Source organism: Anolis carolinensis, chromosome 2 (genome assembly GCF_035594765.1).
Source record: "Anolis carolinensis isolate JA03-04 chromosome 2, rAnoCar3.1.pri, whole genome shotgun sequence".
Lineage (NCBI taxonomy): Eukaryota > Metazoa > Chordata > Lepidosauria > Squamata > Dactyloidae > Anolis > Anolis carolinensis.
This window is the reverse complement of record NC_085842.1, coordinates 160,441,905-160,457,599: the sequence shown is the minus strand read 5'-3', so window position 1 is coordinate 160,457,599 and position 15,695 is coordinate 160,441,905. Positions and strand designations below refer to the sequence as shown.

General features: G+C 39.4%; 1 protein-coding gene across 2 annotated transcripts; it reads left to right on the top strand.

Moving 5' to 3' along the window:
* The first annotated feature begins 30 nt into the window (after positions 1-30).
* On the top strand, positions 31-15,254 carry LOC103277762 (transmembrane protease serine 12). Of its 2 annotated transcripts, XM_062970979.1 has the most exons (6): positions 31-3,024; positions 6,798-6,999; positions 10,641-10,906; positions 13,389-13,531; positions 14,794-14,907; positions 15,002-15,254. In XM_062970979.1, exons 1-6 carry the CDS (start codon positions 2,919-2,921, stop codon positions 15,083-15,085), a joined length of 915 nt encoding a protein of 304 aa, XP_062827049.1. In that variant the 5' UTR covers positions 31-2,918; the 3' UTR covers positions 15,086-15,254. The 2 variants fall into 2 exon arrangements, with proteins under 2 accessions (XP_062827049.1, XP_062827048.1); XM_062970978.1 differs by having other exon boundaries at positions 998-3,024; positions 14,794-15,254.
* Positions 15,255-15,695: the final 441 nt, after the last annotated feature.

The window sequence follows — 15,695 nt, the reverse complement described above, 5'->3', positions numbered from 1 at the left end:
ATTGGCAGAGAGTAACTTTTAATTGTGCTTATATGCAACATACATGCTAATTCTTTTTCATGCAATTTGATTAACCTATAAACCTTTTTGATAAACAGATATGCTATCATAAAAATAAGGTGAAAGTTTAGTTTCTGAGTCTTGCAGTTATTAAATGGATACGTTGGAAGCCTTTGTAATTTTAAGCACTTTAGGGACATGTATTTTGCCAGCTGAGAAATGCCCTTGATTTGTCACATTTTTCTTCTACATATTATCCACAGAGCTAGCGTATATGATAATTTCACTAATAAACAATTTCACTGACAAAGAATCCAGATGGGAAAAGCCACTGAAGTGTTAATATACTGATAACATCTTCTTGAACTTTCACTCAAATCCGTGTCAAAAATACAGCTGCCGGCTATTTCCAGCTCTTTTCTATAAATACGCCATTTGAAAAACTTCTTAAAGCTCTTTGCTAAAACCTCAGAGGTTCATTTGGTGAATATATTTCATAGAATCATAGAGTTGGAAGAGACCTTGTGGGCCATCTAGTCCAACCCCATGCCAAGAAGCAGGAAAATTGCATTCAAAGCACCCCTGACAGTGGAGTGACTTTAATAGCTTTGAACTGGTTAAGAAAAGTCAAATTTTCATTGTAACTTTTGTCCAGCTCACCCAGCCTCACAGATGTATTTCAGAAATTTCAAGCTTATATGCTTCCTTTATTATCTTTTTAATTGTCATTTAAACAAGATCCACAGAATACTAGATTTGATTGCATTTTTATCTTTGGTATTTGATTTGTTTCAAAGTATGAGGGTGTATGGCCATGTTCCAGAAGCATTCCCTCCTGTTGTTTCGCCCACATCTATGGCAGGCACCCTCAGAGTTTGTGAGATCTGTTGAAAACTAGGCAAGTTGGGTTTATATATTCGTGGAACCATGAAAATGAACAAAATCTGGCTACCAGTATTTTTTTTAAAAAAAAAAACTCTCTAAGATCAGGATAGTAAATAAAGAGCAACACTCAAAAAACAGGGCAATTCCAGGGCCAGGTAATCCCAGTTTTTGAGTGTTGTTCTTTATTTACTGTCCCGATTTTAGAGGTTTTTTTTAATACTGGTAGCCAGATTTTGTTCATTTTCAAGGTCAAGGAGTAAGCACCCAGACCTTGAAACTGAAAGACTATTCAGTGCGAATCATGGTGTCCAGTTGCAACAATCACACTTGCCTCAAACAGACAAGAGTTCTTTCTCCCACCCTGGACCTTCCACAGATGTATAAACCCCACTTGCCTAGTTTCCAACAGACCTCTCAACCTCTGAGGGTGCCTACCATAAATGTGGGCAAAACATCAGAAGAGAATGCTTCTGGAACATGGCCATTACAGCCTGGAAAACTCATAGCAACCCAGTGATTCCGGCCATGAAAGCCTTCAACAACACTTTGTGTTATTTCCTGTTTAATTGTATAGTCCTTATTTTGAAAGTACAGTAGAGTCTCACTTATCCAAGCTAGACGGGCCGGCAGAACCTTGGATAATAAGGGGGAATTAAGGAAAAGTCTATTAAACATCAGATTAGGTTATGATTTTACAAATTAAGCACCAAAACATCATGTTATACAACAAATTTTACAGAAAAAGTAGTTCAATACGCAGTAATGTTATGTTGTAATTACTGTATTTAGGAATTTAGCACCAAAATATCATGATATATTGAAAACATTGACTACAAAAATGGCTTGGATAATCCAGAACCTTGGATAAGTGAGGCTTGGATAAGTGAGACTCTACTGTGGTTGTCATGCTCCAGAAACTTTGTTTTTGTGCCCACAAACTACAGTAGAGTCTCACTTATCCAACGTAAACGGGCCGGCAGAACATTGGATAAGCGAATATGTTGGATAATAAGGAGAGATTAAGGAAAAGCCTATTAAACATCAAATTAGGTTATGATTTTACAAATCAAGCACCAAAACATCATGTTATACAACAAATTTGACAGAAAAAGTAGTTCAATACGCAGTAATGTTATGTTGTAATTACTGTATTTAGGAATTTAGCACCAAAATATCATGATATATTGAAAACATTGACTACAAAAATGGCTTGGATAATCCAGAGGCTTGGATAAGTGAGACTCTACTGTGATTGTCATGCTCCAGAAACTTTGTTTTTGTGCCCACAAACAACAGTAGAGTCTCACTTATCCAACGTAAACGGCCGGCAGAACCTTGGATAAGCGAATATATTGGATAATAAGGGGGGATTAACGAAAAGTCTATTAAACATCAGATTAGGTTATGATTTTACAAATTAAGCACCAAAACATGATGTTATACAACAAATTTGACAGAAAAGGTAGTTCAATACGCAGTAATGTTATGTTGTAATTACTGTATTTAGGAATTTAGCACCAAAATATCACGATATATTGAAAACATTGACTACAAAAATGGCTTGGATAATCCAGAACCTTGGATAAGCGAGGCTTGGATAAGTGAGACTCTACTGTGGTTGTCGTGCTCCAGAAACTTTGTTTTTGTGCCCACAAACTATGTTAAATTGGTGGAGAGACTATATGATATTAAATCATTGAGAAACTTGAGCAAAACGTGCCATAGCAGGACGTCCCTCCTGCAAAGACAACATTTTTGCAGTTTAATAAACTTTTCCAATGTGTTTATGATAGAACCAATTAGGAAATTACATTTATATTCCAGGAACAAAAATCATAGTCCCTTCCAAACACTGGACATGTTCAGTGGGATGAAGTCTATAGCGTTTAGATTTGGGTCCCATCCCGTGGATCTCTCACTCTGCATATGCAAATCGTGCTGGCGAGTCACGTGACCTTCCTGGCGTCACTCCTGACGAAGCCGGGGAAGAGCGTCCGGTCGTCCGCCATTTTTGTTTCCCCCCCGGGCGGAGGATGGGGCGGAGCCTTCCCCCGGCGCTCTTGGTGCTGCTGCCTGTGCTGCTGAGGGGAGGGGAGGCGTCGCCCAGGAGGAGCCCTTCCCTTCAGTCCCCCGCCGGGGGTGAGCCATGCTTTGCCTGCCCTTCTTGTTGCCTGGCGAGGGCTCGCCGAGGAAGGGGGTCTTCAGCCTGGTTACAAGAGCGGGGTGGCACTAAGCTATTCGTAGTGCTGGGCCTTTGGTTACCATGGCAACATCGTGGCATGCTGGGAGTTGTAGTTCGGTGACGCTAATCGCGCCACTTCCGAGTCACATTGCCAGACCAGCTGCAGGGCAAGGCTAGAGCTAGAGGGCTGGTAGGCACCATTCCTTGGAGCCATTCGGTGTGGATTAGAGCAATTAGCCCAAGGGCAGTAGTTTTCAACCTGTAGGTCCCCAGGTGTTTTGGCCTACAACTCCCAGAAATCCCAACCAGTTTACCAGCGGTTAGGATTTCTGGGGGTTGAAGGCCAAAACATCTGGGGACCCACAGGTTGAGAACCACTGCCCTAGGGTTTCAACACTGGAAGCCACGATCCCTACTAATCCCCGCAAATGCTGCCTGTGTGTGATGTGGCTTCAAGCGGGTTTCCATATTGTCTTTATTCCCTCTTTTTATAATAATAATTGTAAATAATTAAACAGTAAATAAAGGAACAACACTCAGAAAACAGAGGAATTCCAGACATGAAACAATCAGGGCCAGCTAACACCTCCCAACAAAGGATTCCCCCAGGCAGGAAGCAGCCAGGCTTTGAAACTGAATCATAATATCATAGAATCGTAGAGTTGGAAGAGACCTCACGGGCCATCCAGTCCAACCCCCTGCAAGAAGCAGGAAAATCTCATTCAAAGCACCCCTGACAGATGGCCATCCAGCCTCTGCTTAAAAGACTCCAAAGAAGGAGCCTCCACCACACTCCGGGGCAGAGAGTTCTGCTGCTGAACAGCTCTCACTGTGAGGAAGTTCTTCCTAATGTTCAGGTGGAATCTCCTTTCCTGTAGTTTGAAGCCATTGTTCTGCGTCCTAGTCTGCAGGGCTGCATAAAACAAGCTTGCCCCCTCCTCCCTATGACTTCCCCTCACATATTTATACATGGCTATCATGTCTCCTCTCAGCCTTCTCTTCTGCAGGCTAAACATACCCAGCTCTTTAAGCCGCTCCTCATAGGGTTTGTTCTCCAGACCTTTGAACATTTTAGTCACCCTCCTCTGGACGCTTTCCAGCTTGTCAACATATCCCTTCAATTGGGGTGCCCAGAATTGGACACAGTATTCCAGGTGTGGCCTGACCAAGGCAGAATAGAGGGGTAGCATGATTTCCCTGGATCTAGACGTCAGGCCATTCAATGCTAATCAAGTTGTCCAATTGCAACATTCACACTTGACTCAAGCAGACAAGAGTTATTTCTCCCACTTTCCACAGATCTATAAACTTTCCTAGTTTCCAACAGACCTCACAATCTGCAAGGATGCCTGTCATAGATGTGGGTGAAACGTCAGGAAAGAATGTTTCTGGAACATGGACATGCAGTCCGGAAAACTCACAGCAACCCAATAATAATAAATTTTATTTATATTCCACCCTATCTCCCCAATGGGATTTCGGGCAGATTCCAACAAATAAAAAATCAAGCATTCAGTGTCTTGACAGAGCAACAAATTCAAACATAATAACTCCTACCTTGGAACAAGAATAAATTATAACATGATCCTTCAACCTCTGAGGATGCCTGCCATAGATGTGGGCGAAACGTCAGCAGAGAATGCTTCTGGAACATGGCCATACAGCCCGGAAGAATCACAACAACCTATAACATGACAACTAAAATTAAAAAAACCTATCAAGTAAATTATATCTAACATAAAACATAAATGTCAATATCAGCATCAATTTACAGGGTTGGCCAACGGTTCATTGAAATACGTAGGTTGATTATGTGACCAGTGATGTTAACTGGACTTTTCCCATTGAAATGTCAACACGGAGACATGGCCTGTTGCCCTTCAGGTCAACAGCAGCGCCCGCAGTCGCACCAGCTGCACTTTCAATACAGGCAGTCCCCAAGTTAGGAACAAGATAGGTTCTGTAGTTTTGTTCTTAAATTGAATTTGTATGAAGTCAGAACAGTGTGACTCCAGGCGTATATTATATATATAATTTATATCCCGCCACCATCTCCCCAAGGGGACTTGGGGCGGCTTACATGGGGTATAAAATTTTATTTCTTACCCTCCTCTCCTCATGGCTCGAGGCTGGCTACAAAACAATTAAAACACATAAAACATCCCAAATACACCAAAACGTACCTCTATAAAATTTACATGCCAAAACATGTCTCTATGAAATACATACTAAAACAGACAAACAAAGGACATGCATTAAAATTCGTGTTTATGTTTAAAGACCGTCTGGTTAGGTCTGCTGGGAGAGACAGGTCTTCACTTGTGTCTTTTCCGACAGCTGATTTAGCTTTCAGAGCCTTACCGGCAGGCCGTTCCACAGCCTTGGGGCGGCCGATGACAAGGTCCTCTGGGTGGTGGTTGCCAGTTGAGTTCTGGCTGATTGGAACAGATGCCCCCGAGAAGACTGAAGTGTGTGGGGTGGAATGTATGGGAGAATGCGATCCTTTACGTAACCTGGACCCAAATCATGTAGAGCTTTAAAGGTCAAAACCATCACCTTGTACTTTGCCCGGAAACTAATTGGGAGCCAGTGGAGTGACTTTAAGATATGTGTAATATGCTCACTCCTAGATGTTCCTGTAACCAATCTGGCTGCCATATTTTGAACCAGCTGGAGTTCCAAATTTGGTACAAGGATAGCTCAATGTAAAGCACATTGTAGAAGTCCAACCTTGAGGTTACCAGCATATGCACTACCATCTTCAGGTCCTCCCAATCTAGGAAGGGGCACAGCTGGTGGATAAGCCGAAGCTGATCATAAGCACTCCTGGCCGTTAAATCTACATGGGCTGACATTTGGAGAGATGGAGCCAGCAGTACTCCCAAATTGCAGTCACAGTCTTTCAGTGGGGGTGTAACCTCATCCAGAACTGGTTGACACACCTCCATCCCCATATTAGGACCCTTGATGGCAACAACCCTCTGTTTTGTCTGGATTCACTTCCAATTTGTTTTTTCTCATCCAGCCCATTACCTCCTCCAGGCATTCATTCAGAGCTGAAGCTGTTTTTGAAGGCACAAAGAAATATATTTGGGTGTCATCAGCATACTGATAACAACCAACCTAATTCCTACAAATGATCTCTCCCAAAGGCTTCATATTAATATTAAAGAGCATTGGGGATAGAATATAAGCTTTGGGCAGCATAGGGGTGTTTGTTTTGCTGTCTGTGCCCCTGTTCAGAAGATTTTACTGCACTTTATCTCCCTATGATAATTGTGTTTTGAAAAATTTGGCTTGATATGGAAAGAAACAAGAATGGGTAATAAAGCTTCACTTGAGTCACCCTTTCCCCATGAAAACTCTTCCAGATGTGAATTTCCCTTCCAAGGGTAGTTTCTTCACTTCCTGTTGTCTCACCCTCATTTTTAACTAGGAATCATTTGTGAGTCAGATGTTTGTAACTCGTGGACTGCCTGCACACCATTGGAAAGTTGATTTCAAAGCATTGCCTCTGAAAGGCCAGTAAATACTTTTTGTAGTTTCTTATAACAGCATCTGGTGATTCTGAGATTCAGTTCAACATTCAGCCTTGTTTTGTCTCTGGAACAAAATAGAATCAGATCAGTTTAAAATGACTGCGCTGCTTCAAATATGTTTGAAATGTTAGTTCTTTTATGGAGTGCTTACAAAGGCTGCATCTCATCAGTGTAACTCTTTTGATTTCTAGCATGTGGAAGAAGGCCTGCTGTGAATGAGTTAGCAACCGGAAGTCGCATTATAGGTGGACGTGATGCCCCACCTGGGGCATGGCCATGGCAAGTTAGTCTTCAGATTCACCACATTCCTGTAGGATATCGGCATATTTGTGGTGGATCTTTAATAAGTCACAACTTGGTGCTGACAGCAGCACATTGCATTAAAAATAATAGGTTTGTATCACTTTTAAATCTTCATAATCATTTTTAAATCTGAGGCACATTTCCATCCAGACACTGAATTTTGAAATATGCATCTGTGTACTTAGCATTTAAGACCTTCTGCCTTTGCAGGTTCCATTTCCCTCTCGCCCCTTCATTTATCCTATAGACGCATATCAGATTGCACGAATTCAGGTCTATTACCTGAAAACTATGTTGCTGAACTTAAACAGCTGTTCTTGAATTTCTATACCTGGCCAAGTAAGAATATTGCTATTAAATCATACCGTGAAATTAGAAAATGTATTTCAATACAATTTTCATGACAATCAACTTTAGGAAAAGTCACAAGACAAATAATTAGAAAGTTTTCAAGAGCAGTTGTGTTCTGATTACACTACTTACTATCTTTCAAATGGGGATAGGAATACGTACTGTAATCAGAACACAACTGCTTTGCTGTAAATCAAGCTCCAGGTGAGTAAAACTAAGGAAGATGAGAGGTAGAGGAGGAAGTAGGTGTTTGGAGACATTAGGGAAAGACCCTGGGGATACTTATTTATTTATCGTATCAGAAGTGAACCGAGGGTACAGTTGTAATGTATTCAAAAACACAAAGTTAAAAGCTTGGCATTATATTAAATGTCATTTTACCAGTAGCTGGCCACTTGGAGTGCCTCTGGTGTTGCTCTAAAAAGGTCCTCCATTTTGCATGTGGCAGGGCTCAGGTTGCATTGTAATAGGTGGTCTGTGGTTTGCTCTTCTTCACACTCGCATGTCATGGACTCCACTTTGTGGCCCCATTTCTTAAGATTGGCTTTGCAACTCATAGTGCCAGAGTGCAGCCTGTTCAACACCTTCCAAGTCACCCAGCCTTCTGTGTGCCCAGAGGCTGGTCTCAGCCATAGACTGAGGTTCCGGGTTTTAGCCTGCCACTTTAGAACTCTCACTTGCTGTGGTGTTCCTGCGAGTATCTCTGTAGATCTTAGGAAACTTTTTCTTGATTTAAGGCGTTAGCATGCTGGCTGATATCCAAACAGGGGATGGGCTGGAGATGTCACTGTCTTGGTCCTTTCATTGTTGGCTGCTACTTCCCAGCAAATGTCAGGTGGTGCAATACCAGCTAAACAGTGTAATTTCTCCAGCAGTATAGGGCATAGACATCTTGGGGTAATGTGGCATGTTTCATTAACATGCCACATGTTTCATATATCCACTGTTTTAACATAGTGAGATGTGTTCCACACATGCGTACTCAGCAGCAGAGTAACAAAGCACAAGAGCAGATGTCTTCGCTGTATCTGGTTGTGATCCCCAGGCTGTGCCAGTCAGCTTTCATATTATGTTTTGCTTGATATTCAAGTGGTGCTTCTTGTAGGTCAGAGCATGGTCCAGGGTAACTCCCAAATATTTTGGTGTGCTGCGATGCTCCAGTGGGATTCCTTCCCAGGTAGTCCTCAGAGCTTGAGATACTTGTCTCTTCTTAGGGTGAAAAGCACATGGCTGCATTTTAGATGGATTAGGGATCAGCTGGTTTCCCCTGTAATAGGCAGCAAAAGCACCTAAAGTTTTGGAGAGCTTCTGTTCAACCATTTCAAAGCTCCCTGCTTGGGTGATTATGGCATGATTATCAGCATAGATGAAACTCTTTGTCCCTTCTGGCAGTGGCTGATCATTTGTGTAAATGTTAAACATTAATGGGACCATTAATGGGACGCACCTCTGAGGCAGGCCGTTCTTCTGTTTTCACCATCTGCTTCTCTGCCCCTGGAATTCAACAAAAAGGCTCCTGTTTTGTAGCAGATTTCCTATGAAGCGGGTGAGGTGGTAGTCCTTTGTGATATTATAAGTTTTTCTCAGGAGAAAGCATTGATTTCCAGTGTTTAAGCTCCTGATAGGGCTATGAAGACAACTCCTGAATCTGCTGCCTTTCAAAGCCATCTTCTATCTGCTGAGTCTGGTTCCACACTTACGATATGCAGCTTTTGCCTTTCCTGAAGCCAGCTTGCTGTGGAATCACACATGAGTCTATTTTTCCATAATTCTATACAAAATAAGTCTCTCCAGAACTTTCTAAAGATGGCACAACAAGGAGATTGGTCTATAGTGCTTTGGATCATTACGGTCTTTGCCAGGTTTCAAGATGGCTATGACTCTTGCTTTCCTCCAGATTTTGGGTATCTGACAGGATGCGGTGCAGTTGTTCATCACCTTGCTTTTGGGCCAAAGTTATTAATTTGTTCCATCCGTAGATCATCCAGGCCAGCTGCTTTTCCATTTTTACATTTATTGAAGGCCATGTCCAATTCAGTAGATGTAAAAGGTTAGTGAAGGTTATTGTTCTCATTATCTGGTTGTCTTGACTGTTGGTTTCTTTCCTACTTTGGTGGCAAGGTTGGTTTCCCATTCTTCAGAAGTTGATGCATTATCTGATCTGCCATTATGTTGGCATGGGTATTAATTTGTGAGGGATCATTGCTCAGCTGTCCTAACAACCTCCACACCTTCTGACTGCTTCTGCACATGTTGACTTCTGTTATCAGCTTTATCCAGTTCTTTCTTGGCTTCATAGAGGACAAAATGCTCTGCACTGCTTGAAGAGTTTGCTCACTCTTCGTTGTGTAGCCTGTAATAGTCTTCCAACAATACAGCTGTTTCAGGAGTAATGCCCTGAAGGTATTGTGTTCTGTAGCCTCTCGGTACAGAAGTCCGATTTTTATTATTTTGATAAAGTGCTTGTATTCCTCAGGTATTGGGGCAACAGATATGATCTTGTCATCTAACATGTTTGAGGATACTAAGGGCATAAAAGTGATCAGGGAAAGAGAGATACTGTAGTAATAAAAATACCATAGTACAGAAACAAATACCTGAATGCGGGTTAGAAGAAGGATTAAGGAACACAAGTTATGATGGGAGTATAGAAAGCAATGAGATCTAAGAACAAGGAAGATGATATAAAGTAACTACCATATCATCTAAGTTATATTGCTCACATCATGTTCATGTTTTTTAAAATTTCTTTGCTGAGCTTCTCACAGCGCTTAAATCATGTCAGTAGCATTGTGTTAAGTACAAGTAAACTTTTTCAACCTGGGGTTCTGTTCATTAGAATTTTGGAATACAGAAATCAGAATATGCTTTATGATTAGTCTGTAACTGTACAAGAAAGTGTGCTGTTGAGTCCTTATATTAGACGATAGTGTTTTACTTATTGTAACAGGATACGATATTTCTATGAAACAGTCCAGCGCTCTCAGACAAATGGATATTTTCAGACTTCAGGGAAAATAAAGCCCCTTCTACGCTGCCATATAATCCAGATTGCCAAAGCAAATAATCCACATTATCATCTTTAAACTGATTAAATAAGTCTACACTGCCATATAATCCAGTTCAGATAATCTGGATTTTATATGACAGTGTAGAAGGGACCATATAGGAGACTGAAGATTATAAAACTATACCGAACCAGTTACATTTATTTTATTTGCGTCTCTATAAAAAGAAAGGAAGAACAAATTACATCTGATCAATATTACTTTTATACACTCATTGAGACGAACTCTGGGTGGCGTCCATCCTTTTTTATATTCACAGTAGCAATTCTTTAGGGTTTATTAACCTTACAGAAGATCACTATTTTGTCCTAGGGATCCAGAGATGTGGAGAGTTGTGATTGGCATGCATCATCTTTATAAAGATTATCCTTACACTGTAAAGAACCAAGTTAAAGATATTTTGATCCATTCACATTTTGAACTTGCAACCAATGAAAATGATGTTGCATTGTTCAAACTAATCAAGCCTGTCAAGTATAATGCCTACATTCAGCCTATCTGCTTACCTGAGACTTCTCTTCTTCTCACTGATGAGACCCCATGTTACATCAGTGGATGGGGAAGCACAAAGGAGAACGGCAAGTCTTTTATTTTTCACTTTCATATATTGGTATCATATAATTAATTTAGTGATCTGAAACTGAAAATAAGTCATTGAATTCAGTGCAATGTGGCCTGATTAGGACTGTTTTCTAAGAAAACTTAGTTGCTGTATATATATTGAGAGCTGTTTCATATACAATACTAAGAAAAAGAAAACAGATTTGTTAATACATTAGTAGGGAGTTTAAAGCTAAATAATATAAAGCATAAAATTAATATCTTTTAAACTCTTGGAATATTTTTTAAAAACTTGCTAGTCAACAAAGAAAATTAACTATGTGAAAATATTGGCCAAATCACAGTGTCAAAATAAAAACTTGGCTGTCCTGCACGAATGAAAAGGCGGATGGATGAATAAATAAACAGATTTGGCTTCTGTGCTTCCAGCAAATATTAGACATAGATCTTCACAGTTCAGGCTAAAACGTTGTTGTTTTTTTAAAAAAGGTTGACAATACAAAAAATCATAACATATGCACCACCCTTTCCATATGATTTAAGAGTTATATTTGAAATTGAGCTAAGAGACCCCCCCACACAACACACAGTCCACTTCTATTATTCCCACATGAAAAGGTACATGAAATGGAGCAAGGGGCTTAAAGAATTGTTGCTCTGCGTTATTAACATTATTATTATTAAGCATTCTATGTATATATCTGCACCATGCAGGTATTGAGTCTTAGCTGAATTCCAAAGTGTTGTATCAGTTTATTGGCTAGAGCAGAATGTTTTGTCATATCTTCTGCTTTTACTCTCTAGCAGTACATTAAAACTTTCTTCAAAAGTTCAGAAATCTTACTTAGTGGCAGACATATACATTTTCAGTTTAGATTATCAAGTATTGTTTATTATCAATCGCTTTCCATGGTCTCTGTGTATCATATACAGGTTTTGCATCTGCAAAGGATCTCACTTAACATTCCAAAGTTGAATAGTATGGCCGGAATCCTGCTCCCTTCCTAAAGTACATGTGCATTACCTATTCATGAAATAATTACTCAGGCTTGGTTAGTTTTTAACTGCCACATTGGTGATATTATAGGGAGCATTCTCTGTCACATCTCGGACAAGAAATTGGCTGCTGGGCTTTCTTAGCTTATCTACCTCTATTTGTTTTCATTTCCCAGCATTTCCCAGTCTTCACTTCCTCAATTTATGTCTTTGCAATTATCTTGTAAAGGCCCCTTCTATAAATATGGACTGTGCAAATAGATTGCCATCTCCCGTACACTTGCTGTGCCCGAACTGACATGCTGAAAATAGCATGGCTGAGTTGTCAGCATCTCTCCCTCTCTTTGATCACTGAGGTGGTGAAAAGAAATTGAGTGGGGATTGCATCTTGGAGTACTGTTTTGGTCAGGTTCTTAAATTATTCAGGTTTGGAATGTTACTATACAGTCGTGAGCGAGCACAAGATTCATGAGTATGAATACATGCATGCCCCTTAAAGAATGAGAAGTTATTTTCCCCAATACTTAATTAAGCAGCATACTTAATTTGATTGAGAAAAGCCATATTCTTTTGCATTTCCTTAACAAGGAATTCTCTGGAGATCTGAAACACCATCTCCTTCATAAAACTTTTAAAGACACGGGTAGGTCATAATATACCCAAAGTGATGGAACATGCACTTTATTGCAACGTCTAATTGAAAATAAATTGGCCATAGATGCAATCTACAGGAAATGAATCCTATTCTGTCAATAAGAATATTACAGCTAACCAAACAGCAATCTCTCTGCTTTGTTCCCTTGTATGAAGCTCATATAATCTATATAATCATAGAGTTGGATTAGGTCATAAGAGCCATCTAGTCCAATCTCATTCAGGAACACACAAAACACTCCCAACAGATGGCCATTCACTTCACTAAACTCCAAAGTACCATATTCCACTCTTGAACAGCTCTTACTGTCAGGAAGCTCTTTGTTAGATTCATGTGGAATCAATTTTCCTCTTGTTTGAATAAATGGCTTGATGTTAGTCTTTAGAACCACAGGAAAGAAAATGCTTGCACCATCTTCAATATGCCATTTTTTTCAAATATTTAAATATTTATTTCACCTCCTAACCTTCTCTTGTCATGCAACACAGCAGACTAACCTATATTTTACTTTATAATCTGTTTAAAATATACCGTTTGGAAAGTCCTAACAATATACTAAGTGCAGTAGGTCAAACAGTTCATTTGGCTAAATGTATTGGCCAAGCTTTAGGCTTTCATGATAACGCTTATTGAATTCCTGACATAACTTCTAAACTCCCCATCTCCAAAATGCCAGTAGAATTCTTAAGCCTTATTTTGGCAACTAAAGTATAGCAAACACATTGGATGTGAACTTGCCTTAGAAGAAATGTTGTGGCACATGACTTTCAAGTGCTTAAGTTTTCCACAACAGTTTATACAAGACATTAAACAAAAAGAAACAGCTTTGTCGTATGTTTTTACTACAGGTGTAGGTGAACATATATTACAAGAAGCTCAGGTTGACATTATTCCACTAAGAATTTGTAACAAGTTTGATTGGTATGCAGGAGCAATATCATTGAATACTATTTGTGCTGGTTCTGCAAGTGGAAATGTTGATAGCTGCCAGGTAAAACTGAGATAATCCTATTTTCAAAACATCATATCATGTGGTTTTTGGTTACATTTTGTTAATTGATAGTAAGACAAGTTTGTAGCACAAAAGCAGTGAATTGGTTTGGGAACGACTGTTAGAACTGTCATAACAAAATTCAAGAAATACCATAGTTTGTTTTTTATCATCAGCATTTATTTGTAAGAATGTTTGATGTGCCTAAGGCACTACATAAATTAAATACAAAAAGTTTCAACCTCCAAGATCAAAATTAAAGTGAATGGGGAGATGAAAGGAGGAAGAAGGTGCAGAAAAGGAAGAATACGTACTATGGAATTATATTCCTGCTGAAATTGAAAACCCAATTTTAAAAAAATAACAGGACATATGGGTGGGCTAGAGTAAAGGCAGGCAACCTGTTTAGAAAGCATAACCATAGTTCTTTCCTTTAAGAAGTGGACTATTATTTTTCCACTTAAGGAAGTGGTGTCAAATTATTTTCACCAAGGGGCATATCAGCCTTAGGGTTGCCTTCAAAGAGCTGGCTGTAATTATAAGAATATATAAATGTAACTACATTAGAGTCTCACTTATCCAACATTCGCTTATCCAACATTCTGGATTATCCAACACATTTTTGTAGTCAATGTTTTCAATACATCGTGATATTTTGGTGCTAAATTCATGAATACAGTAATTACTACGAAGCATTACTGCATATTGAACTACTTTTTCTGTCAAATTTGTTGTATAACATGTTTTTGGTGCTTAATTTGTAAAATCATAACCTAATTTGGTGTTTAATAGTCTTCTTCTTAATCTCTCCTTATTATCCAACATATTCGCTTATCCAACGTTATGCTGGCCCGTTTATGTTGGATGAGACTCTACTGTATTTTGCTCTGGCACTAAAAGCCTTGCAGACCACATAAAATGATGTGGCAGGCCAAATTTGGCCCGCAGGCCTTGTATTTGACACGTGTGATTAAGAGATCACTTGGAAACACAGGTTGGTTCCTTATGTGTATAATGGCTTCATGATAGCGGAAACTGGGTGGATCTTAACAATCTCTAAATGGAGTATGTAACTTGATGTTTAGAATAAATTTAAGATGTTTGGGGCAATCTATAGTTCCAACTCAGAGTACACATAAATACATTTTGAGAGTGACCTATTTGCTATCCAATTAAAGGAAGATTATCCAATTCAAGATGCCCACATTCTTCGATATTTCCAAGCAATGCTTAAAGTGTATTATTTATTTTTCATATTCCAGGGTGACAGCGGTGGTCCTCTGGTGTGCTATTTTCCAAATGCCTCCAGATATTATCTGTTAGGAATTACCAGTGCTGGCGTCGGCTGTGGCAGGCCAAAATACCCAGGACTATATGTACGTACAGCAAATTACAGAAATTGGATAGATTCACAACTACTTAACAAAGCCATCAGTGTGAACATACAATTTGTCCTGTTTTTTCTGACAGCTGGGAGGATGCTGTTACACAACGTTCTATGAAGAAGCAGAATGTCCTTTTGTTGCACTTGCGGCATCATTTATTATTTTTTAAGCTTTTTTCTGCTTGCAAATACTTAACAAAAGTAATTAAATTGGATTGTTTCCCACTGAAAGTGATATCCCAAGTCAGTTATGGCTTCTTTGAGTCCCACTGATTTCAATAATAACTATGTGCTCTAATCCAACTTGTCATTTTCAATAAACAATTTTCTGTTATTTTATTACTGCAAAAGATTTGGATACTTAACTTGTAATTTAAAAATTGTAAACACAGAAGATTCTTTGCCATTATCTTGCAAATTTTCACCCATAAACCCTACATATAACACACAACAAAAATTCTTGGTGTCTTGGTTTATAGGCCTGTTTCTGGGGTTATTTGTGGCACAGATTCAGAAAATGGTATTGGTTAGACTACATTAGCTCTAGTTTCTTGGATATTTTTTATCAAGATTCATTACGGGCAAACAGATAGCAACTGGTATATGGCATATGTTCTGCATCTCAAACAGCTGACAAGGGAAAACCGGTGCCATTTTTGAATCAGCAGGTCAAATATGCCCAGAAACAGAACTAACATTTCAGACACCAAAATGTGTGTTGGCAGTGATAATTATCATTCTCCAAAATGGGCTAAACTTGCAGAGGTATCAAACTTATAG

Excerpts from the sequence above, each read along its gene's own strand:
- LOC103277762 (XM_062970978.1), top strand. The coding sequence starts at position 2,919 with ATGGGGCGGAGCCTTCCCCCGGCGCTCTTGGTGCTGCTGCCTGTGCTG. Across the intron at positions 3,025-6,797 it reads CCTTCAGTCCCCCGCCGGGG|CATGTGGAAGAAGGCCTGCT; the intron begins GTGAGCCATGCT and ends TTTGATTTCTAG. Across the intron at positions 7,000-10,640 it reads CATTGCATTAAAAATAATAG|GGATCCAGAGATGTGGAGAG; the intron begins GTTTGTATCACT and ends ATTTTGTCCTAG.